This window comes from Apis dorsata, unplaced genomic scaffold (assembly GCF_000469605.1).
Source record: "Apis dorsata unplaced genomic scaffold, Apis dorsata 1.3 scaffold_89, whole genome shotgun sequence".
Lineage (NCBI taxonomy): Eukaryota > Metazoa > Arthropoda > Insecta > Hymenoptera > Apidae > Apis > Apis dorsata.
This window is the reverse complement of record NW_006263387.1, coordinates 214,751-240,001: the sequence shown is the minus strand read 5'-3', so window position 1 is coordinate 240,001 and position 25,251 is coordinate 214,751. Positions and strand designations below refer to the sequence as shown.

Here is a 25,251-nt window from a genome sequence, read left to right as displayed (position 1 = left end):
ACGATCGACCATCCCGAGTTAAACGACACATCCGTGAAACCAGTGAAAATAATTTATTGCGTGGCATTGCATCTTCACCAAATTATTTTCTCGAAATATTTATACAGTTTTTAGCCATTTTGAAATTTGAATTAATATCGCATTGCATTTTATCATAAATGAAAAATTTTTCTTTGATTGCTTAATTATATATCAGGTATGTATCAAAACAATGTATATTTTTGAAAAATAATCGAAAATTATTTATGGAATTATAAACAAATTATTTACCAAGTAATATTGAAAAAAAATAGATTTTAATTTTTCATTTTTAACAAAATGTAGTAATTTTGATATTCTAATTTATACAAGACTGAAATATGCATTTTGAATTGCGACATTTTAAATCATGTTTTGTTCCACTATATATGTTGCGTATTTTACATAGATAGTGTTATTATTTATATTTAATAACGTTTCTAATAGCATTTAGTAGTTAAAATATATTTAATTCTTCATATTTTCTTCATGATATTTAATTAATTGTATTTAATATCTAATATTTTTGATATTATCCTTCTGATTTCTATAATTTTTTGGTAAGAAAATTTTAAATTTAATCTATAATATCAAATTTAATATTTTTATAATAAATTTCTAAATAAGTCTAACAAATCAACATTCAATATATAATCTATTATTACAAGAATGTCAATTATTTATTTATTAAATTATAAATAATTAAGTGAAAAGTTTTTGCTTCTATTTCCATTTCATTTAATGCAAACTTCACTCATTTGCAACTCAATAAATTTCAATCTGCATGTTTATACATCAACTTTTGCATTTGTTTTGATTTCTAAGATATTCAATCCAAAGTATAGCATTGTATTAACACCCTGTACATGCAACCGCATTTCAAACGCGTTACAAGACTCGGTATGCATGTGGGACGTAAAATGTAACGCGTAATACATACAAGTCTGGCTTCCTCTTTCTATTGTCCGCCGCGATAAACGGTTTCCTTTCTCGTCTACGATAAGAACCGCATTGTTTCACTGTATTCTAGTCGAAAGTAACGGCCTGTCCGCGACATTGTCGAGTGATTATTTTTTTTCTTTCCTCAAAAAAATTATTATAATTGATATTATAAATTTCTTCGAAGAGTTCATAATCCTCGGTCCTCGTTCGAGAGAAACGACTCTCTCGAAACGAAACGAACGATTTTTTATTGATCGTAAAGATGCAAAGCAGAACGAAACGACGTCGTTATCAAGATTCCTATTTAAAAAGAACTGGGAAAAAAGCTGGTTAATGTTCATGGAATTTATCGAATTGATTCTCGGGATAATCTCTAATGATAGGATCAAATTATATGCTTATAAATCTAAATCAAATCTGAAAGAAATTAATCCAATCAAATCCAAATCAAATTTATTTCGAAGAATCAAATATTTATTATTAAAAAGTAATGTTTATTAGTTTATTTAGTAGTATGATTCCATTTAAAAAATTATCGCTCCTTTTTTTCATAATATTCGTAAAGGATTCATATCTTGTCTTGTTCGAATCTTGCTATATTCTTTCCCATCACTATCTATTCAAATTGATGAGTATTTAAAATTACGCATATTTTACCGATATTATTATAGTAGAAAATTTGATTTTTTCACGATTATTTAATAACTTTAGAGCATCTTAATGATTCATACGTGAATTTTTGCTCGTAAACGTTTCCAAACAAGTACGTACCAAGTTTTAAACGGATATTCGCCAGCATCGAAGGCGAGGTTGATTTTATGGTTGAGAAAGCACGCGCACGACACAAAAGGTTTACTCTCTTTTGAGGGTAGTTCAGTTCACCGTTTTCTTGCTGAAAATCAATATACAGGCGACCAATGAGCGCGAGCCTTGATGGTTTCCATGCATCTCTGTTCGATTTGACACTCGTTGCACGCGAAACACGCTCGTTCTCGCGAGCCAAGTCTCATAGGGACATAGTTACTTTCCATCTTGATATTTGCTTTTGGCAAACATATAGTACTCACGCTCCGTTTATCGACAGAATGCCATTTTCGCGCCAAGAAGAAAGCATTTTCTCCATGTTGTTCACTCCGAATTTGTTGTATTTACTGTCTATTTCCTACTTTCCCTTGTATTGGAAGAACACGATGAGAATGCATTTAATATGATAAGCCTCATTCATATTAGTCGTGTTACTTGTACTCAAGCAGTTTGAATTGAAGTAATTGAAAGCCTTGGTTAATTTAGTGGAATGTTATTTGAATTCAAGTACTGTAATAAAAAGCGTTCATTGTTATACATACTAATTCTTGGAAATAGTCAGCTTTCAAAGAAGTGGGCTTTCAAGTATGCTGAACAAGATAAATTGTGATAAAATTAAATCAAATCTGACTGATCCTTTTGATTCATATTTTTTTCAATTGAATTTATAGAAATTAATTGTCAAATGATTGTGGATGCTAAAGTAATAAAGGTGCATGATTTAATTTGAAACAATAAATAGAAGAAGGAGTGTTTTATATTTTTAAAAAATAAAAAATAATTCTTTAGTAATCTTTTTATTATTTTTAAATAAAAATCACGTACATTCATCCATATATTGCCACATAATTTGCATATTGCATCGTGTTATTAAAAATTGTATGAAAAGAATATCAAATGTCTGAAATATTAGAAGTTTAAGTTTTGTACCTCATACTTTTTACTTATTTCTATTACTTGAAACTTGAAACTTTTGCGAAATCGTTTAACAATTCTTAATTGTTCTTCCTATGTGGCCTTCAAAAATTTTTAGTTTATATTTGAAAATATAAAAAATTAATTTACCTCTATGTTCCTTTTATATAAATATCTCAATATTTTAATTTTTTTTCAATTAACAAGAAATATTTATTTCTCTTTTATTAAATTATTTAGATTTATTACTATTTAATAATATCCATATTCGATCTATCAACATATTTCTCTGTTTAAATAATTAATTAAAGATGAAACATATTATATAGAAACTAAATGTCTTTGTTATAAAAATATTTATGCATTTATGAAAAAATTAATTTATTAAAATTAAAATAGCTAAAATTAAAATTCCTACAGTGCCATTTTCGCGCCAAAAAAAGTTTACTATTTTTATCCTGTACGTGCACAGATTATAATTAATAAATATTCAAATATTGAAAACAAAATATTTCATTTTATCTATTATTTCAGGAACAGGAAGAAACATTATTGCGAAAAAAATTGGGAACCTTAGACTTAGACTTTCTAAGGGTATTTTCTTTCGAACGAATATTAAAAGGATTTTTTATATAGAAAATAGATTGTTTTACTGGCTGGAAACAGGTGATTATACAATACATTCTTTTGAACATTGCCGATGACCCAAGACCAATGGCAATGGTTCGTAATTAACTGGCACCATTAATTAACTAGAACGTTCCGGATGTCGCTGACCTTGATCGGCTCGAGATCGGCATTTCTTTCAAACGATTCATCAAGGAGTCGATTAAAAATTTAGTTGTCAAGCTTACGAATGAATCGATCAAACGTACAATTTGATTTGTGGACTAAAGAAGTATATTTACATTTTGCATAATGCACGTGGCAGACATCTGTTATTATTCTGTTAAGGCGTTGATTGAGAGATAGATGTTGATTGATTACAATAGAATTTGATTATATTAGATTTAGTTTATTTTAAATAAAATATTGATAAATAAAAGAGCAATTCAAAATCTTTAAAGAAGATGCATTGATTATTTTACAATAATATTTTGAATGAATGAATAGTTTGAAAATAAAATACAATGTGGATAATTTTGAAATTGGTAATGTTGAAAATGCTAAATTATTGAAAAAAATTGCAAAAATTTATAGTAATAATTTGTGTAATACTTCAAAAAATTTGCTTATTCAGATTTTAACGATTTATTAAAAATGATGACTATTTAATACTCTAATATATATTTATCTATTATCAAGTCTAATTAATACGATGAAATAATTGTATGGAAATTATTTCTTTTTATAGAACTTCAAAATCTATATGAGTTCAAAGTTTCTTTAGTTAAATAAAGTTATTATATATTATTTTATATATTTTATATGACATTATCTTTTCGTTTATACGAAACAATTTCATGGTTTTGGAAACTTTAAATCTGTAACACATAATTAACCAGTGAATAGTTAACCTCTGCTCGAAATAATCACAGGTACTGTTACCAGTTTGGCCTTCTGACAGACTAAAGATTTATTTGCTCTTGTAGTTTAATCGTGATATTATTTCGTTAACAGCATAATTTATATTGTGGGCAAAATGACTTATCAAAGATTTTTTAAATGAAATAATATAAAATCAGAAAGTATAAAAAAAATTTAAATATTACTAAAAGTTTTAAGTAAACTTTTGAAACTTGTTTAAATTCAAATAATTTAATTCGATATCAATAGATATCTAAAATAGCAATCGAAGATGTTTGCTGGAATGTCTATAACAATGAGAGAAATTTTTAATAAGTTATTAAATCATGTACTTTCATCTCTCATATTTTGATTAACGATATACATTTCAGTATATTCTACGAAATACAAAATTTTTAAGTCTCTAAAAATTTTGAAATTTTTCATTGCTCTATTTCTATTTCATCTTTATTACTTTTAGCACATATTTCTTGAAATTTCTATAATATGAATTCACAAATAATAAAAATATAAAACGTTTCGTTACAGGTAAAATTGAAAAATTTTTAATTTTCGATTCATATTGGCAAAATGGTTTTAATTTTTTTAAATTTAAAGTTGAAAGAATATTTCGTATCGAATAAATAAGTTAACAAAAATTAGTTTCAAATTATATGACTTCTTCTGAATAACTTGATTGATCTGAACGAGAACTATAGAAATTTTTCGTTTGAGAAATTATTCGAAGAAGAAATTAGTGGTCCTCGTGGCCCGAAATATTAAATGCAAGGAACTCTCGGACAACTCTCTAGAAAAAGAATTGCTTTCTCTTTTGATCACGTTCATCGACAAAAAAAAAGCAAATGAGGAAAAGGCGATGTCCTCGCTCGCAGTCGAAAAAGCATTGAGTGTGACGAGTTACTGTTATTTCAAGCTGCATGCCGTTGTTTGTTCTTTCCGTGTCTTATTTGTAACTGGTTGTACACACTGTATTATGTACGAAACACAGTGTATCTCTTTTCAAGGTGTAACCAGCCGGTTTACAATAGTCGCGTGCCACTAATGTACTTTGACCGTTGCCAGAACTCCTTATTCCACTAAATATTAAGAGGAAACAGGCCAATTATTGTAGAAAATCTAACTTTTAAAAGTTAAACATGGAATATGAAACGTGTAATTAAATTAATATATTTTTAAGATAAATAATTAAATTTTTACTTAGCTATATAAATCATTGTAATAATATAGATGTATAAATTATGGAAAATATTTACAAAAATTTTTTTCAAGTCAATGTAATTTATTTTCCTTCTAGAAAGTATAATGAGATTAATAGAATAAAGATTTAATTATAATGCAGTATAAAAAAAGTGTTAAAAATTGTATGTATATGTAGATGTAACAAGTAACAATTAACAATTTTAAATTATAAATAGTATAATTATAAGCGACTAAGAGAATTTGAATGAGATATAAAATATTTTTATTTATTATTTATCATATAAAAATTTTTAATCAACTTTAATCAACATTAGCATTTGTTAATTTTCGTAGAATTAAATAGATAATAAATAAATAAAGAATAAATTAAAATATTTCACTTGTTAATTTAATTAACTTATTTTATATTAATTTAATGTATAATTTAATGTAATAATTTAATGTATAATTCATTTCCGTTAGTCTATCTAAATTTATCTGTTCAATGCTATTGAATTGATCGATATCCCAATTGTTTCAGCATCGAATACAATTTGATGACACGGCTACCCGTACCTTCGAATATCCAAGCGAAGCATCGATGCTGGAGGGTGAGAGCAGTGTGGATGGTGAAACTTCCGGTTCCGTCGAGCAATCAACTCCGATCAGTAATAAAACGTCCTCGACCAATTCGGCTACCAGCATGTCAACCCTACTCGGTAATTTTAATCATTCTTTTCCGTTAAAACGAACCTCTATATTTTTATTTCCCTTTCTTTTACTTTTTATTTTTTTATTCAGATTCGAAATTTATAATTACATTTTATCCAAATCTATAACTAAAGTTATTTTCGTGTTTTTCTTTTTTTTTTTTTTTTTTTTTTTTTTTAGATTGGAAATTTTTAATTGATTTTTTACCAAAATTAAAACAAAAATTTTTTTGGGGTTTTTTTTTTTTTTTTTTTTTTTTTTTTTTTAACAGAAATAACACCATTGTTACACCATGAATATTGAATATTCTACAAACAGCCATGGAAAATTTGAATTCCTCTTAAATGTTTAATCTGAAAAGGTCCTATGAAAAATTTTTTAATGTAAACTAATTCTATATATAGTTTCTAAAAGCATTAAAATATAGTCAAAAGTGTAAGGCTTTTCTAAGCATTGTTGCTTAGAATTTCCAAGTATGGATCTAACAAGAATTTTATCTCAACATTTTGCAGTTAATTAGAAAAATCTTCAGTTTATGCAAGTTCAATATTGGCGAAACATTAGAATAAAATTTCTATTGTACATATCCGAATTTTCTATTCAAACATAAATTTTTCATTACTTTCATCGATTTCATATTTCATTATCATGATTTTGAAAGAAAAAATATATATATATATTTTTCATCCTTTACTGTATATGTCGCACATGTTTCTCTCTAATTTATAACGATGCGTAGCATATTGAAAACTAATGTTTGTTTCCTGCAGGTGGTAGTGGTGGCCTAGCCAATTACACTCCTAGCAAAGTCGATTTGACGTCAGAAGGATTCGAATTGGGTGTAACCAGAGCGATGTCTTCGAACTTGGTGGCAACTTCGACATCATCGTCCCCGATAACCACAACAACATCTCAATTAGAGAACGAAACCGAAGTGGATTACCTGAAACCAGCTCAAGACGCGGGTGCATGGGGTTCTGAAACAACCGGTGATCTGCTCTACTGACGCGACTGAAAAAAGCCGAGGAAAATACGCGTGAAGCGAGAAATATATTGCTAAAAGCTCAAAGCTCTCGAATTAGAGCGAGGAATCTAAAAATTCCGACTAACTACTCAGAAGACTAATTACAAAAAAAAAAAAAAAGAAAAAAAAGAATTTTTCTTTCCTTTTTTTCGTAGGGACGAAAGGAAGAGTCTTTTATAGAGAAGCGAATGATTATTATAGGAAAAGAAAAGAAAAATAATGTTCGAGGTTTTTTCGAGCGCTCTCGAACGAACGTCAACGTGACGATTGCTCACCTTACCATTATAAGAGAAACTGTAACTTTTCAAGAAATGCATCACGCGACGTGTTCACGATCGAGATAAATTATATTTACATAGGATAGTTCGGTATCATAAGAACTATGCGCAATACTCTTTCAATACAAAGGATGAATCAAAAAAAAAAGGGGGGGCAAAAAAGGAAAATATAAGAATCCATTCGTGAACGCGTCGAAAGAGAAGCAATCCTTTCTTAGATAATTAAGCTGGAAAAATAATCCAGCATCATTCCAAGTATATGCATTTACTTTGTATTATTACGATTATTAACGAAGTGAACAGACTTTTCCTAAGTAACTGTGTAACTGAAACTGCCAAGACGCATCAGTGCTTTTTTTTTCTTTTTTGATAGCACTTTAAACGGAGAGCCCAGTGATCGGTGAAAACAGAAAAGAAAGAAAGAAAAAAACGAGCATATCATCTTTTTGGTATACTTTTTTATAACAAACGAAGAGAAGTCGACGATGGAACTGAAAATTTTGTATCCTTTTTGAGATTACTTTAACGCTAAGCCGTTTAACGTTCAAGCTGTCAATCAAAAGTCAGAGTTTTATGCAGGATTTTAAAAAAAAAAAGGAAAAAATTATTGATTGAATGTAAAAAAAAAATCGATCAAGAAAAAAACATTAAAAATTTCGAATTTAAATTTTTGTAAAAGATTTAGCCAAAGTAGAGTATAAGTCTACTTAATATATTTAATATTATATATATATATACAATAAGTCGACGTTTTGGTCCAGGAATAATCTTGCAATTGTAAATTCCGAAAAATTTATTATTTATATAAATATATGTTAAATCATACCAATATCTTTTATAGATGCTCAAGATAAGATATTAGATACGTATGCGGTATAATTTTGTTGAGTTTGTTTCGTTTTTTGTTTCTTATACATTTGGACGAGGACCAAACAAAAAAAATCAATATGTAATAGATATAAAAATTACGAGAAAAAATTAATTTGTTAATAACGAATGTTAATTTTAAGCAAATCAAATTTTGTATATACTAAATTATTATCAATCTCAAAGTTTCGTTTAGTTTATGCTATATAATTTAAATTACTTTGAGATTGATTTATTATGTGTATTTTTGTTTCTTTTTCGTTGTCCATAATATTTGAAGTGGTAATACAAACGTCGAAAAATTAAAAATGTTATGTTAATTCGCGTAAGTGTTTGAAGTATGATTGCGACAGTATGATTAACTTTCGATTAGAATTTAATCGCGTGATCGCGGACTGATTCAAGAATAAACGTGCGATATGATGATAATAATTAACGATAAACATACATCTATACATTGAAATAACAATTGTGTTCTAATTTCCGTCAGTATTTAATAAATATTGTTATTCCGATTGCGTATTTCGAGACGCAATCATTTTTTTCATTTAATTTTACATTGTCATTTGATCGATGCTTGATGGGTCTGTGTCACAGCGTTACATTTTACACTGTGATATTTTTATTATTTTTTCATAATAATGATATGTATAATTGCTTCCAAATATTTTAAGAAACCAGTACCGTGTCGACTGATCAGTTTGTATTTTCATAATACTACATAACGGAGTGAACGAGATTACGATGATTGAAACATTCCAAATTCTAAAATCATGCATTTTTGCTTTCAATCTGATCGCACGATTGTGAATCAATGTAATCTCGCTACTCCGATTGAGGGAACTCCGTATTATTTCTGTAAATTATCGCTGTACAGTATGGAAAGGCATCGTCATTCAAGTAAAGGATTAAAAGGAAATAGTATATTAAGATTATCCTTCTTATTATTATTATTATTATTATTATTATTCTCATTATTATTATTATTGTCATTATTATCCGAAGCTTGAAGACACAATTATTGAGTATACTTACAAGTTAGAAGTATTGTGTGATGTATCGTCTGTGTGTTATTAAAGTATTCAAGTAATAAAATGAAATAAGTATGCCCGAATTATTATATCGTCATGCCTATCTTTTTGGCGTGTCTTATCAGACTCCCAAATGAAAAATAGGAATGTACTATCAAAACTATTCTTATTTATTTAAATAAATATATACAGTTTATTGAACAAATAAATAATATTTCAGTCAATTCATGGTCCAAGAACACAATTGCACATCCTTAAATATCTAAAATCTGTGTTATTTATATATTGATGTATAATATTCTTCTTCCAAATCGTATAAATCCGCAGCCATATCATCTCTTAAAGATGCTAATTTTTGATCACACTCAGCTTGTTTTGTCCTAAATAATTTACTATTTTGTGCTATAGCTTCATTTACCGATGGAAAATCGTTGAGTATCAAATACTGTTTTATATCAGATACAAGTTTCATTAAAGATTCTCCAGCACGAACAATATTCGCTGCTCTAACATGCATTTCATAAGTATCCTGTTCACATTGTGTCATACGAGATAATTGGGAGTCGCTTTCTCCTTTGGCTAACTTTATAATTTCTGTAAAATAGTAAAAATAATTTAAAATTCTTATAAATCTAAATAATTATCGTTAAGTTATAGGTTAGGTTTGAAAAATCATAAATATATCCAATAAAAAAAAATGTAAATAATTTTAATTTAAAAGAAGATAATGAATTAAGAAAGATATTATTATATTTTCTAATGAAAAATTACTTTTTCTTTATATAAACTTTATTATTGCATATTATACAAAAAATGGAGGTTAGAAAGACTACCTTCAAAATTTTCAAGCATAGATTTTACATCTTCCTTTAATCTTGTAGTGTAAGATTTCAATAAAGCTTCTTTACTTTGTGGTAATGCTCGTTGTGCAGCCATTATTTAACACTAAAAATTAAATTTTATTGTATAAAAACGTATTTAATACGTTACGAAAATTCAAGCCACCAGCTAAATAGAGATTTTTAAATATGGCAGTGTGACGTTCATGAATAGAGGTCGCTGAAATCAGTATCAAAGTCGGTATAGCAGTCAAGTTTAATTCTCGAAAATTCATAAGCTGATTGATTTACTCTTTTATCTAGTCTGTTTTCAAACTGTTCAAATCGTTTCATGACTACCATCAGTTGATGCGATTTTATCGACCGGACGTCGATACATATATACATCAACTCAAAATCGCAATCATCTCGAAAACGAGTGATCGATAATCTTCTTGAACACGAGAAAACACGAGAAATCTCGAAATTAGATTTTTGACGAGATTATTACTCACAAGTGAAGTATAAGGTCGAATCGTTTATATATTGATTTTCTAGAAGAAACCTAGGACAGAAAGCCTCCCTATCCCCACTACGATCCTTGAAAACCGGGATGAAATCAATAGAAAGCTCACGCGAACTCTCCGTCTTCGGTAAATTCATTCGCACGCGAAATTTCACGGGGTATCACGCAGGGAGGAGCGTCGAAGCCGGGTAAATACGATGGAGAACGTAAGGACACTGTTTTAATGCCGCGTACGTCGCGTTTCGAAAGGGAAACCGAGAATATCAGGTTATCCCCTCGAAGTGCGCCGTTCTCGGCTTGTGAAATCTCGTACGAGGGTAAAATCATCATTCTATAAATTAGTGATATTCATTCGTAAACGATCAGCGATCAACGACGATGGCTGTGATTTACATAAAGAAAGTGCGATACTCAGCGTTGTGGTCTTGGAGTGTGTCGTAAAAAAAGGAAAAGTATAGAAAGTTTAAAGTTGTTTACACGAATAAATGACAAAATTTGACGAACATCGCGATGATAAAGCTTCTAATACTTTTAACATTGACGAAAGTGATCGGAGGTTCGTTACCTCCCGACGATGCCGACAATGTGTTGCATATCGGTGGCATTTTTCCGATAGGAGGCAAGGGCGGATGGCAGGGTGGCCAGGTGAATAATAAATATTATATTATATTATATAAATATTATATTCCTTATTTAAAATTTTTTATCTCGCATTTTTTTATTTTTTACCATATATTATTAATATTGTCTTAAGTACTATGCATCCTTTAACTTTTAAATAAAATTAGAAAATCTGATCTTTAGATCTTTATCTGATTTTTAGATATTTTGAATCAGATTTAATTTTTTTTTTTACAGAGACACTTTTTGTTTCAAGAAAATTGATAATAACTTCAGTTTTCACTTATATTTCTACATACTAGATGAGATAATTTTAATTAAAATTTTAAGTAAAAATGACAATATATTTTTTCTTTTCTTTTATATAAAATATATAAAAATTAATGAGTATTCCATTTAATAGGCTTGCATGCCAGCTGTAAATCTGGCTCTAGACGATGTTAATCATAAAAAAAATTTGTTACCTGGATTCATATTGAAGCTTCATTCAAATGATAGTCAGGTATATGAAATGTTTAATAATATTTTAAAAAAACATTATAGAAATCATAGTAGAAAAATTTCTTTAAATTCTTGTATTATTATTTCAGTGTGAACCAGGACTCGGTGCCTCGGTCATGTATAATCTATTATATTATAAACCGCATAAATTAATGTTATTAGCTGGATGTAGTACTGTTTGTACAACTGTTGCAGAGGCAGCGAAGATGTGGCATCTAGTTGTGGTGAGTTTTTTATTTAAAAAAAAAAAAGAGATATAAAAATAAATTATTATATAAATTACGATCTTTAGTTATGTTATGGTGCATCATCGCCTGCATTGTCCGATCGAAATCGGTTCCCGACGCTTTTTAGGACACACCCATCAGCTACGGTGCATAATCCTACGAGAATCAAATTGTTGCAAAAATTTGATTGGTCTCGAGTGGCAATCTTGCAGCAAGCCGAAGAAGTGTTCATATCTGTAAGACCATTCTTATGCAAATTAGTAAACTGGATTTTTATTCAAATGCATATTTTTAATATTATATATATTATATTTCACATAAAATTGCATTTAAAACGAGATATTATTATATTGTTATATTGAAATATCAGATGTGTGATAAACAGATCTTTTGTAATAAAAAGTTATAAATGAATCAAGTGTAGTAAAATATATATATATATATTATGTATTATTATATATTACATTATAATATAAATTATACATATTAACTTGTATTTATACAGAAGCTGTATAAAAATCCTCAGTTTACCTATTATATATTAATCTTCAGAATTAATATTTAAATTTTTAAACACAATTCAAAATTATTTTCTATTTTATTTTTGTTTTTCTCTGTTGATAGACTGTAGAAGATTTAGAAACACGTTGCAAAGAAGCAGGAATAGAAATAGTTACACGCCAAAGCTTCTTGTCTGATCCATCTGATGCTGTAAGGAATTTACGTAGACAAGATGCTAGGATCATTGTTGGTTTATTTTACGTAGTAGCCGCGAGAAGAGTTCTTTGCGAATTGTATCATCAAAAACTTTATGGAAAAAGTTATGTATGGTTCTTCATTGGTTGGTACGAGGACAATTGGTACGAAGTAAATTTAAAGGAAGAAGGAATTACATGCACAAAAGATCAAATGAGGCTGGCAGCTGAAGGGCACTTGACGACCGAAGCTCTGATGTGGAATCAGAATAATGACACGACAATCAGTGGGATGACTTCCGAGGATTTTAGGCAGAGATTGAACAAGATGTTGAAGGAAAATGGATTTGATATCGATAATAATCGTTATCCTGAAGGATATCAAGAGGCACCTCTCGCTTATGATGCAGTTTGGTCAGTAGCGCTAGGTATGAAATCAAATTACTATCAGCAGGGTCACATTTATTTCAAAGCGTATTGAGCTAATACAAATACATTTTATTGTATTTCTTACAAATAATAATATAAAAAATAATTTAATTATAGTTGTAAAACAAAATATTTCTTTTTTAATATTAAATATAAAAGATCATTGAAAATAGAAATTTATAAAGCTTTCTTATTCATAAAAAAAAATTGACAACAAATTGACTAAATTTTTTTTTTTATATTTATTTATTACTATCATTAGGAGAAAGAGGAACAATTAGCATGCAATTTGGTTTATTATGGAAATGTTAATTTTCATTTATAATAAAATGAAATATATATGAATTAATTGAAATAGATTTATTTAATTTACTGAAATCTTAATATTAATGATATTGTGTCTAAGATGTTCAACAGTATAAATGCGACCCTGAATATCAGTAATGATGGCATCAAGTTTAATATTTATTTATAAATTTAAATTCGAAAAGATTTTAATTTTAATATAAGATTCAAATTAATAGTAGTAAGATATAATGGTTCATTTTGATAATTGCAAAATATTCGATTCTGTTGTATATTAATTTTGAATTTGAAAATGAATATATACAAAGTAATAATAAGAATTTTTATAATTTTATTTTTTTCATATAAAAGTATTTGAAAATATCTCTTTTTTTTTCAAAGTACTTAAAAAAGATTCTTTAAAGAATTTATATTCTGCAATATACTTGATTCCATCGCTTGTTATTAATCATGGAAGAATTTTTCTCTCATATGTTTCCTGTTTGAACCGCAGCTTTCAATAAAACAATGGAGAAGCTGAGTAAGCAAGGAAAGAGCTTAAAAAACTTCAGTTATACTGACAAGGAGATAGCAAATGAAATTTATTCGGCGATCAACTCCACTCAATTTTTAGGAGTATCTGTACGTGACTCGGCTAAAAGTAGAAATAATATGCGAAGTCCTTTATTTCAAGTGGCGGCGATCTTTAATCGATCCTCGTATGTACTATAGGGATACGTTGCCTTTAGCTCACAAGGTGACAGAATTGCATTGACCCAAATCGAGCAAATGATCGATGGAAAGTACGTTAAGTTGGGATATTATGACACGCAAAGCGACAATTTGACATGGAGGAACATGGAAAGGTGGATCGGTGGTAAAGTACCACAAGATAGAACCATTGTGAAGACTGTTCTTAGGACGGTCTCATTGCCTTTATTTATTTGTATGGGGACTATATCTTCACTGGGAATCATAATAGCTGTGGCATTAATCATTTTTAATATATGGAATAGACATAGAAGGTATATTATATATATACATATATATATAATATAAAATTATAATATATTACATATTTATATAAAATATAGAAAATATCTTTTATATATGTACATGTATATGAATTCATAAAATTTCTCTATTTTATATTCCAATGATTTCTAAATTTGAACAAGAGTAGAATATTTTTTAAAATCAACACAACTTTTTCTTTCATCCAATATCTTTCTTAAATGTTTTAAAATATTAATGTTTTTCTTTACAGGGTTATAATGTCGTCACATCCTGTGTGCAATACTATAATGCTGATTGGAGTTATAGCATGTTTCGTGTCGGTGTTTCTATTAGGAATTGACGGTAGATTTGTCGCAGCTTGGGAATATCCAGCGGTTTGCCAAGCTAGATCTTGGATGTTGTCCACAGGTTTTACTTTAGCATTCGGGGCGATGTTTAGCAAAGTATGGCGCGTCCACAGACTTACGACAAAGACAAAAGCTGATCAAGCAAAAGTAAGTGATCGAAAAAAAGGACAAATTAATCGCGGTTGAAAATGTTTTAGAAAATTGTCCAAAATGAAACCCGATCGATTAGTGAATTAACAATTTGATTAATATTTCTAGTTTGTCACGCAGTGTGCCCGTCCCTGCATGGTTTGCAGATCCTGCTCGTATGACCCTCAACTTTAACATATTCTCGATTCTTTTTAGTTGTTCATGGCTAAACAAAAAGTTTCGTCCATACAGAAGAAAATTCAACCATGGAAGCTGTATACGATGGTAAGCGGATTGTTGGCAGTGGATATCGTACTGTTAGTCTGTTGGCAAGTGCTTGATCCTTTGCAAAGGAAGATGGAGACATTTCCATTGGAACAACCTCCGTTTGGTGATGACGATGCAAGGATTAGACCGGAATTAGAACATTGCGAGAGCACACACAATAACATTTGGCTTGGTAAAATTTTACATTGAGTAATAAATTTATTTATATTTCTTTAATAGGATTAAATTAATTAATGAAATTGATTGGTTTTATATTTTTTATTTTATTAAAAAATGTGTAAATGCTTTTGAAAAAATTATTATTATTATTTACTCAGATAAACGTATCATTATTTTTAAATTAGTATTTAATTTTATTAATTATAAAAAAAAAATTATTATGGATGTAGGAAAATGTATATTATAGATTGGTAAATTGGCAATTTTGTTTCAAAAAATAAATTTCATTAAGCGTATTTTTTCCAGGTTTGATTTATAGTTACAAAGGAATCATCCTGGTGTTCGGATTGTTTTTGGCGTACGAGACGAGAAGTATCAAAGTGAAACAGATCAATGATTCCAGATACGTTGGGATGTCGATATACAACGTGGTTGTTCTCTGTTTGATCACAGCTCCCGTAACAATGGTGATCGCTAGCCAGCAAGACGCCAGTTTCGCTTTCGTTGCACTCGCCATTATATTTTGTTGTTTTTTAAGCATGGCGCTGATCTTTGTGCCTAAAGTGATCGAAGTGATCAGACATCCGAAAGATAAGGCTGAATCTAAGTACAATACCGATGTGGGTATGTCGAAAGAGGACGAGGAAAAATATCACAAACTTCTTAGCGAGAATGCCGAGCTTCAAAAACTTATTGCCGTGGTAAGGAAATTGTTTAATGTTTTTTTCACAACTAGTGATAGAATCAAGTATATTGTAAGCAAACTTAAATATTGACAGATCAGATTCAAATATTTAATAAAATAAACATTTTGAGAAAAAGAAATTATTTTTAAATACATTCGAATTTGTATTGGCTTTATATTTTCTATAAATATATATAAAATATGAAGAAAATTCTAAATAAAATTTAGAATTTTAAAAAGAATAGTATTTTTAAAAAAAATGGTATTAATATTATAAAGAATGGTATTTCGTCATTATCATTACGTATTGAGCTTTATTTCATCGCTATTTACAATTATCGACAATCTTTTATCACAAGATTCATTTTTCTAGAAAGAAGAGAAGATCAAATTTCTGAAACAGACTTTGGCCGAGCGAGATGCGTTGAAAGATGGGAGCGGAAATCTTCCGAAGGATTCGCTGATAGTCGCCGATTTCGTAACAGGAGAAGGAACTTCGGATAGTGCAATCGGTGGGGGTATTTCTGTTTATACACAATCATCTCGAGCTTCTGCTTCTGATTTTGAGTTTTCAGGATCGTATTTGTAGATTCGATCGTGGATTTATATTCTGTTCTGTCTTTCTATGAGTAGAAATCGTAACGAATTTAAGAAAGCGGGACCTAAATGGATAAAAAAGCATATTGCTTCTTTCTTACGACGTTTACTTTTCGATCTTTTTATTAATCTATCGAATCACGGCTCGTATTTTCTCTCTCCTCTCTTTCTCTCTGTCATAAATTATTATTGAATGCATGTAAAAGTTTTAATTTCATTATACATGAGTGGATTATTTTAGAAAAACTAATTTATTTAATGTTAATTAATGTCATTGTTTTCGATGAATTTTGCCTATCGTTGTGATAATCATTGAATTCCTTTGTTGCAAATACTCGATTTTTGTTCATAATATATAGATACGTGATTTTTCAAAGTTTCTATAGATTAGAATTCCGTTTCGTTTTGTAAGAAACGAAATAAATAATCTAATCAAGTAAATATTTACTAGAATGCATTCAAAATTTATTTTATATTGCAATATGTGTAATTTACTATTATCATGACTTATTTTTGTGATTTGCCACAATTTTCTTGAATTTTTCCTGAATTGCTTCTTTTAATTTTTCCAATTATTGAATATTCTTATACAAAATTAAAAATGGAAAAAGATTTTAATTTTTGAATGCTTTGAAAAATCATGTTATGTCTGCATATTTTGATAAAAAATAAACTATATTTTATTATAATATTTTATATTTAGTAAAGGAATTCAATTGCTAATACAAATACATTAGAATGGATGAAAAGTAATCGAAAACAATAACGATTATATAATTGATTAAATAAATCATTTTTCATAAAACGACAATCTATTCGTTTATAACGAAATTCATCAAAACTTTTTACAAGTATTGCTATTTATATCGCACATCATATAAATTCAATTCGTTTCAATTTTGAACGAAACTTCGAAAGGAAAATGACGCATCGAAGTGGGAAACAAGCGACTCGTTTGCTCGAGACAGCTTTGTTTCTTAATTCATTGTTCAATGTATAATATATTGTTCGCCTTTTCTTGGGGCGATGCACTCTTTTTATGTACTCGGTGTCTAAACGTATAACTATTGAATGTAATGTATATAACAAGTCAAACTATTAGATATGCGTATGCGTAGTGAGATTAATAAAACATTCTCAATGTAAAAGTAAATCCATACGCGCGAGATATTAATTGAATATCGCTGATCACATACAAATTGTTGGCCTACAATTGTCGCGCGCCTCGTTCTCGTTCACAACGATCTTTTCGTTACTTCGAGACAGTCATTATTGCACAATTACAGATATTTCCGACTATTGGGATTTTATTATTATACAGATATTTGTACAGAAAAGTTTTATCGAACGAATATCAATATCTTGATTCAATCACATAAATTTGCATCTAAGTTCTCTCGAATATCGATACTGATCGATATTCGATGTTAATCGATATTCGATGTTGATCGATATTCGATGCTGATCGATATTCGATACGGGAATATCGCATAAATCGATTACGTAAGACGGACCAAACACTTCGTAAAATATATTTGTTAATTGTTAACTTTCGAATATTTTATGCAAATTGTGGAATTGTGGAATTTTGTTGGCGAGACATGTCAACGTGGCAAATGGCACTATGATTCGAATTTATTCGCGCACGGTTTATACGGGTCCAAAAAAAGAAAAAAATAGAGAAAGAAAACACAGAGGAAAGAAACGTTCTCATTAATTCGCGAATGTCATATTTATAACACGTTGCATATTAGGTGAAAGAAAAGGTGTTTGATTTATTGTATATTTGAATCGCAATTAGCATCACGAATATTTCGTTTGCTCTAGGCCTAAATTCTTTTTTTATATGATTCACGCATGATTTGCAACAAATTGCAGTTAAATCTCGTTAGACAAATAACCTGGTCGTTTCCGAGACAGCGTCAATATCGATATGTGAACCTCATGAAGTCTGCTCCCAAATTACGTATAACGAAACGTTGCACGGCACGCGAAATTGGTGTTTCGACAAAAAAATGATGTTTGTACGTGGATAACAAGATATTACACGCAAAAAACAACGTGCTAACGAGATTTAAACGCTTCAAAATGTTGCGCCATTCATAAATAATTTGGGAGTCTTGATGAGGTGGATCGACAATTATTTATGGCCAACCAATGTTTAATCTTTCAGATTGCACTTTTAATAATATAAAATATATAAATATAATGCTCCACTCGAATATCAATTATTTATGAATGGGCAAGAAAAAAAAATCTGTATGCTTATACCGCACAGATATCTGAAGGATTATCGTTTTTGAATTCTTCTTTTTAGAAACGGACCAGGTTGGCTGAACGCAAGAGCCTCATCGATTAGGATGACAAAAGCAATACGAGCATATAAACGAGCTAAAAGCTCTCACAAGGCAAAAAAAAGCTATTTATTTCTTTTTCTCTTCTAGTATTAAATGCACATATGCGTAATTCCTTCATGAAAGTGCATATTCTTATTTTGTAACCGCAAAGAAACCGAGGATCGTGTTTGTAACAACAAAAAATTCTATTCTATCGTTGCCGATGAATTATTTTATCACACATAGCGTAAGTCTAATAAAAGAGATTATTTCAATCGTGTGATTTTTAGAGAGGAATGCAATCATGTTTCTCTCCATTTTTAAAAGTGATTTAAACAAATGTTACACGGATTACTTAAAAAGAAATTTAAAAAAGGAACAATTATAAACGATGTGCAATTTAATTTATATTACGATTTAATCGAAACTCAAGATATTGTAACAAAGAAGATATTTAAGAATTATTTTATTTAAATGGAATGCCAAAGTTCAAACTTAAGAAATAATGAATACGTGAATATTAAAATAGTTTTAAATCGTTGAGTTCAGAAGATGTTTTACATTATTGATGAGATGGTAATGTGATTTGACTGCAATTCAAATTTTGTCTATACACAAGATGACTTATGTATGTATATCGTAGATTGAGTAAGCCACAAAGCACAACTTTTTCGTATGTGCATTTCAATTTCGTCACTCTACGTATACATGATATTTATAGAAAAATTTTACGAACGTTTCTGTTGAATCGTTTCTAGTGTAATTATTGTCGCGCTCATCTACGCATTTTTTACTGTACTTCTTCGACCGACTGTCGCGCGAATCGCGCTTGACTAAAATATTATATGATATAAATATACTAGTCTTATTGAACTGTTAAAGAAAGTATCATATATATGTATGTTAGAATATGGAGATATATTTATTTTTAAGTTTTTAAATTATAAAATATTCGTTAAAAATTCTTATATTGTATATGTTATTGATAACCTTGCGCTTCGAAAAAAGCGTTCGCTCTCGAATCGATCAATCGTTCACGGATCTTTGCTGTGTTACAATTTCAATCGCAACGCTGTGCGTTCGAATTTATAATTGAAAACGTTTATCTCGCGTGAATATATCGTTGTGATTTTACACAAGTTTACATGAAATCAAATGAATTTCATCGTTTCGAAATATTAAATGATGACACGTATAATTCTCAAAAAAAATACGTATATTTAATACATCATAGATCCATATGGCGATTATGAAAAATATGTAGTACAAATGAAATACAATTGTATTAAAAAATCAAATAAACTTAGTTACAATTTAAGAATAAAATTGATGCTATTATGATTTGGAAAGATTTAAATGAATTTAAATAGTTAGAATTGTCACGTGATAAGCAGTCAGCATAGAAACGGAAATTTGTGGCGCATGTCAGCCGCCATATTCGTTATACTTTCGCTTATACAAAATCAGAAGGCGCGCGCGGTAAATCGTGTTATTGTAATACATTAATTTTAGTTTTAATTTGAGAAATGTCATTTAGTACTGGATTCGGAGGAACAACTTCGACACCTGCTCCTGCATTTAGCTTTGGTGTTACAGCTTCTACTACGGCGACACCAGTGAAACCGGGTAAGTTGTCTACTTTTAGGTTAAGTCACATTTCGTTTCTTCTCTTGTTATATATGTTACTTTTTCGAATATATTTTCAACAAATTTGCCATTCTGTAATTCTTATTGGGTCAAAATGTATTAAATGTTTTATATTTTTTGTAAAACTTATTATTGTAGATATATGTAAAATATCAATTTAAAAAACATTCCATTTTTCAATGTGCTGCCTCATCACAATGCCTACACATATAAATATCTTGTTTTACATTACTATTTTATATGTTACGATTCTTTAAGGCTGTATTTTATTCGAAAAAAAATTATTGCAGATTTTTAGTTTCGCATAGAAGCACAACTTGTTTTGTTTGTACTGCTTGAAATCTTATCTAGTAAAGGCTGATTCATTCCAGTACATCCTGGTTCACATTCCATATCTTCTTTTCCAAAGAAAGTACTCTTTCTTTTTGATTTAGTTATAATACATGCTGTGATACAACATAATAAGAATATTATCAATAGTGCAGTTAACAAAGCAATTAAAATCGATGAATGACCTGTAGGTTCTTTAGTAACTGGATGGTATGGTTCTGTTACTGCTATTGCACGTGCAAATGGAGATGTTTTTTCAAAATGCACTAATTTAGTTATAATGGGAGGACTTGTATCCTCTAAATCATACATTTCACTTGGAATTTTACCCATTGTTGTTAACATAACTTCTGCTGTAACATCCTTTTATAATAATAAAACATATTATAATTTATATTATAATATATACATATATAATAAAGATATATACGATGATATAAATAAAATAACAATAAAATATATATTATATGTAATTCTTAAATATAAATTATAAAATTAAAAAAATTAAAAATACCCCAATTGCTACATCTGTTGTACCAAATTCATGTAACAATTCAGTAGACACATCTGAAGATTGATCATCGTGACGAAGTACAACCTTCTTATTAGACATCGAAGCTAGTTTTATTAATTTATGAGCAAGTTGTCCATATTTTCCTTCCTGCTTGTTTAAAGAAATGAAATTTTTGCATATTTTGCATATTTTATTCTGTTAATAACCTTACCTGATTTCCATTTAAGTATGACATGGTTTAAGATTTCGTTTTTTTATTATATTATTTATAATATCAAAAACTTTTTAATAATATGGAAAAATATGGAAATTATAGGATATTTTTTATGTATTTGAATTATTTGCAATACGCGTTATTAAATTCTATAAATAAATAAAATGCAAATTATTATCGCGATCGTATGCAAGGCATTTCTATCAAATACATATTAGTTTTTCTATTTGAAGCAATTTCAAATCAATGAAAACAAAAATCAATTTTTGAAAATTATAAAACTTCACACTATACATTTATTATTTCGTAATGCGCTTATTTATCGCAAACGCATTGTTTAAATGTATACATATATATTTTTTTTTAAATGTGTATATAAATAAATTTATATATACATATATATAAATAAATATAATATATATATATATATATTAATAGTTTTTTCGTATATGAAATAAATATCTTTTAATAATTGTTATTAAATATCAATATAAAGTTGTCATGTTTTGTTTATTAAATTTATATTCCTCATTTGGAACTTAATATCTTAGCAGGATTTGGAACTTCATCTTTTGCATTTAATACACCATCAACCTCAGCACCCAGTCTGTTTGGTTCTTCTTCGACTCCAGCAGCAGGAGGATTTGGAAGTGGTGCTACTTTTGGATCACCAGCAGCCACTGGTTTTGGTAATACATCAACAAGTGGTTTTGCTTCTGCACCTACATTTGGTGCCACTTCTACCACTGCTTTTGGAACTACTCCAGTATTTGGTAGTACACCTGCTTCATCAGGCACTGCATTTGGAACTACTTCCACTTTTGGTACCACACCAGCCTCCAGCTCTGGCTTTGGTACATTTAGTGCCAATACAACATCTTCTTTAAGCTTTGGTGGTTTCAGTGCATTTGGAACTACAACAACCACATCAGCACCTTCCTTTTTTAAAGGATTTGGTACTACAAATACAGCTCCAACTTTTGGTACATCTACAGCTTTTGGTGCTTTTGGTACAAAGCCAGCAACTACAACATCTACTGGTTTTGGTGGTTTTGGAACAGGTGAATATTAATCAAATCATATTTTTGATTATCTTATATTTTTATATATAGCAAACTATTTTTGCAGGCACAGGATTTACTGGTTTTGGATCTGGTTTATCGCAAACACAGCCCCAGTTTCAACAGCAACAACAACAACAACAAACTGCTAATACTTTATCCGAAGCATTATACAATGCTGTATTTAATTGTCAATTGTATAATGATGAACGTGACAATATTATTGCAAGATGGAATCTTATACAAGCTTTGTGGGGCACTGGAAAAGCTTATTATTACATGAATGCACCACCTATTGAACTTAATCAAGAAAATCCACTATGTAGATTTAAAGCCATTGGATATAGTCGAATGCCTGAAGCTGACAATAATGATGGTCTTGTTGTACTTTGTTTTAACAAGAAAAAAAAAGATGTCAAAGAGGGAGAAGTACAATTGATCAGTTTTATGAATAATATTTTGGGAAATAAACCCAATTTAACGCTTACAATAGACAATATTAAATCAACTGGAGAAGATAAAAGTCAAGTGACCATTTTTGTCACTGAGAAGGGAATTACAGGAGCTCCAAGAAAGATTCCTGCTAATGAATTAGTTACATATTTATCACAACCAATGCAAAAGCAACAATTAATGCAAAATGGTGTAGAAGATATATTACCTTTAGTCAAATTAGATCCAGCACAACTTAAAGAATATTTAGATAATCCACCTTGTTCTATTGATTTACGATTGTGGAAACAAGCTCAATTAGATAATCCTAATCCAGAGCTTTATATACCTGTGCCAATGATTGGTTTTCAACAAGTTAAGCACAGACTAAAATGTCAAGAAGAAGAAACAACAAGACATAGAAATTTTCTAGATATGGCAGCTGAAGAAATACAAAGATTACAAAGACAACATATGGCAATACAAGCTAGACTAAAAGAACATCGAAGAACATTATTAGAACTTCAACATAGAGTATTACAAGTATATAAATATATTTTCTCTGATGATTATTTTTTATTATATATATTTTTTTTATATATTTATGTTTTATTTATATATTTTTATATATTCAAATATTTTTTAAGGTACTTGTACGTCAAGAAATTACACGTAAAGTTGGATTATCTTTACAACCTGAAGAAGAAGTTCTAACGCGTAGGTTCGAAGCCATGCATTCTCAAGTTAGCGCTCCAACTCAATTCAAAGGTAGAATTAGTGAAATGCTTTCTCAATTAAGAATGAGAAATCATATAGACACTCACAACCAAGAAAGGTATGCAATGGATCCTATAGCTCAAGACGATATAAAAACGGTATGTAAATATATAATAAAAATGATAAAAAGTAATGAAAATAAAAGTATACATAATCTATGTTTCCTTTTTTATTAGTATTTAACAATGGAACAACATGGTATGGCACAACTTATAGCAACAATAAATTCTGATTTGGAAAGTTTGAAAATTATTAAAGACGGAATGTCTGAAATTCTAATGAGTCATAATATATCGTGAGAGTTATATTTAATATTACAAATTGTTTGTGTATTTTTATGAACATAATTGGAGTGATAATTAATATTATTCCGACAACAAGTTTGCAAGAACTTAAGTGGAAGCTGCAACTGCAAATAGAGGTTTTTTTATCTCTGTAAATTGACATATTTATATTGAATTTACTTCATAAATGCAATTCTTAACTTTTTTTTATTAAAAATTAGGCATATCTATTCAAAAACTTTATTTTGCTTGAAAATAAAATTATTATAATTTTTTACGTATTAAATAGTAGCGTTTAATAATGATCGTTAATAAAATCAGTTCGAAGAAAAGTTCTTATAACAAGTTGTCGCGAGGTTGTATTATATTCTTCCATCAATGTTATTAAAATGCGTTTGTAATATTTCTTATATCGAAAGAAAAGTGAAATTTGTTATATGCTGAGAAAAAAAATAAACATTTTTTATATAAATAATATTTTTTATTGAATAGTTTAATGTCATTAAACACACTCTTTTCATTGCAGAAACGTTCATACTTTTCTTCATGAATACCTTATACATAATACATCTTTATATACATATGATACATAGATGTTGAATATAATATATTGGGTAATTTCTTTCAAACTCATTATGATACAGCTACGTTTTCAACCATATTAATATTTTTTGAAATTTCCATAAAATATGGTAATATTTTACATCTTTTTTTCTTTTATTTTGTTTGTTAAATTTGGGTTTAACGTATGTATATACAGGTTTCGACAATTGTTTTATTTTGAATTGATCGAATTACCCGTAAACTTATATCTCAGATTTTTTATTATTAACGAATTAAGATTGAGCAAATCTTATTCGATATCAAACTTGTTTCTGCTTTAAGATAAACATTAATGTATTACAATATATATTTGGCTTCACAGTCTAACAAAAACGGACAATTTTTTTTCATCTTTTCGGTACGTATCAATTCTCATCTTCCTTGATTTTTATTAAAAAAATTTCTTTAGTGATCAGCGAATTGAATATACTTT

The 25,251-nt window shown here is 28.8% G+C and overlaps 5 protein-coding genes across 9 annotated transcripts in view; 3 read left to right on the top strand and 2 right to left on the bottom strand.

Annotated features, from left to right (window-relative positions):
* Positions 1-7,546, top strand: part of LOC102675760 — a 45,130-nt gene extending 37,584 nt beyond the window's left edge. Inside the window, exons 3-4 of the mRNA XM_006611549.2 lie at positions 5,927-6,104; positions 6,867-7,546. Coding sequence (XP_006611612.1) covers positions 5,927-6,104; positions 6,867-7,102 — 414 coding nt within the window. The 3' untranslated portion in view covers positions 7,103-7,546. The remainder of the gene's footprint in view (positions 1-5,926; positions 6,105-6,866) is intronic.
* Positions 7,547-8,519: 973 nt separating this feature from the next.
* Positions 8,520-10,464, bottom strand: LOC102674864 (mediator of RNA polymerase II transcription subunit 22-like). Its single transcript, XM_006611544.2, has 2 exons — positions 10,130-10,464; positions 8,520-9,890 (listed from the first exon to the last, which is right to left on the bottom strand). Exons 1-2 carry the CDS (start codon positions 10,230-10,232, stop codon positions 9,571-9,573), a joined length of 423 nt encoding a protein of 140 aa, XP_006611607.1. The 5' UTR covers positions 10,233-10,464; the 3' UTR covers positions 8,520-9,570.
* Positions 10,465-10,722: 258 nt separating this feature from the next.
* Positions 10,723-19,038, top strand: LOC102674996 (gamma-aminobutyric acid type B receptor subunit 1). Of its 3 annotated transcripts, XM_006611548.2 has the most exons (12): positions 10,723-11,285; positions 11,665-11,763; positions 11,852-11,986; positions 12,055-12,225; positions 12,614-13,112; positions 13,913-14,040; positions 14,131-14,423; positions 14,666-14,909; positions 15,108-15,351; positions 15,645-16,039; positions 16,397-16,535; positions 18,938-19,038. In XM_006611548.2, the coding sequence occupies exons 1-12, from the start codon at positions 11,151-11,153 to the stop codon at positions 18,955-18,957; spliced, it is 2,502 nt and encodes an 833-aa protein (XP_006611611.1). In that variant the 5' UTR covers positions 10,723-11,150; the 3' UTR covers positions 18,958-19,038. The 3 variants fall into 3 exon arrangements, with proteins under 3 accessions (XP_006611611.1, XP_006611610.1, XP_006611608.1); XM_006611547.2 differs by lacking the exon at positions 18,938-19,038 and having other exon boundaries at positions 15,144-15,351; positions 16,397-16,693; XM_006611545.2 differs by lacking the exon at positions 18,938-19,038 and having other exon boundaries at positions 11,151-11,285; positions 16,397-16,693.
* Positions 19,039-20,307: 1,269 nt separating this feature from the next.
* On the top strand, positions 20,308-25,040 carry LOC102674641 (nuclear pore complex protein Nup54). 2 transcript variants are annotated; one of them, XM_006611543.2, is made up of 5 exons: positions 20,308-20,582; positions 22,216-22,722; positions 22,790-23,697; positions 23,802-24,029; positions 24,108-25,040. In XM_006611543.2, the coding sequence occupies exons 1-5, from the start codon at positions 20,483-20,485 to the stop codon at positions 24,228-24,230; spliced, it is 1,866 nt and encodes a 621-aa protein (XP_006611606.1). In that variant the 5' UTR covers positions 20,308-20,482; the 3' UTR covers positions 24,231-25,040. The 2 variants fall into 2 exon arrangements, with proteins under 2 accessions (XP_006611606.1, XP_006611605.1); XM_006611542.2 differs by having other exon boundaries at positions 20,309-20,582; positions 22,213-22,722.
* LOC102674428 lies at positions 20,797-21,812 on the bottom strand. 2 transcript variants are annotated; one of them, XM_006611541.2, is made up of 3 exons: positions 21,659-21,812; positions 21,448-21,594; positions 20,797-21,296 (listed from the first exon to the last, which is right to left on the bottom strand). In XM_006611541.2, the coding sequence occupies exons 1-3, from the start codon at positions 21,680-21,682 to the stop codon at positions 20,898-20,900; spliced, it is 570 nt and encodes a 189-aa protein (XP_006611604.1). In that variant the 5' UTR covers positions 21,683-21,812; the 3' UTR covers positions 20,797-20,897. The 2 variants fall into 2 exon arrangements, with proteins under 2 accessions (XP_006611604.1, XP_006611603.1); XM_006611540.2 differs by having other exon boundaries at positions 21,448-21,597; positions 21,659-21,780.
* Positions 25,041-25,251: the final 211 nt, after the last annotated feature.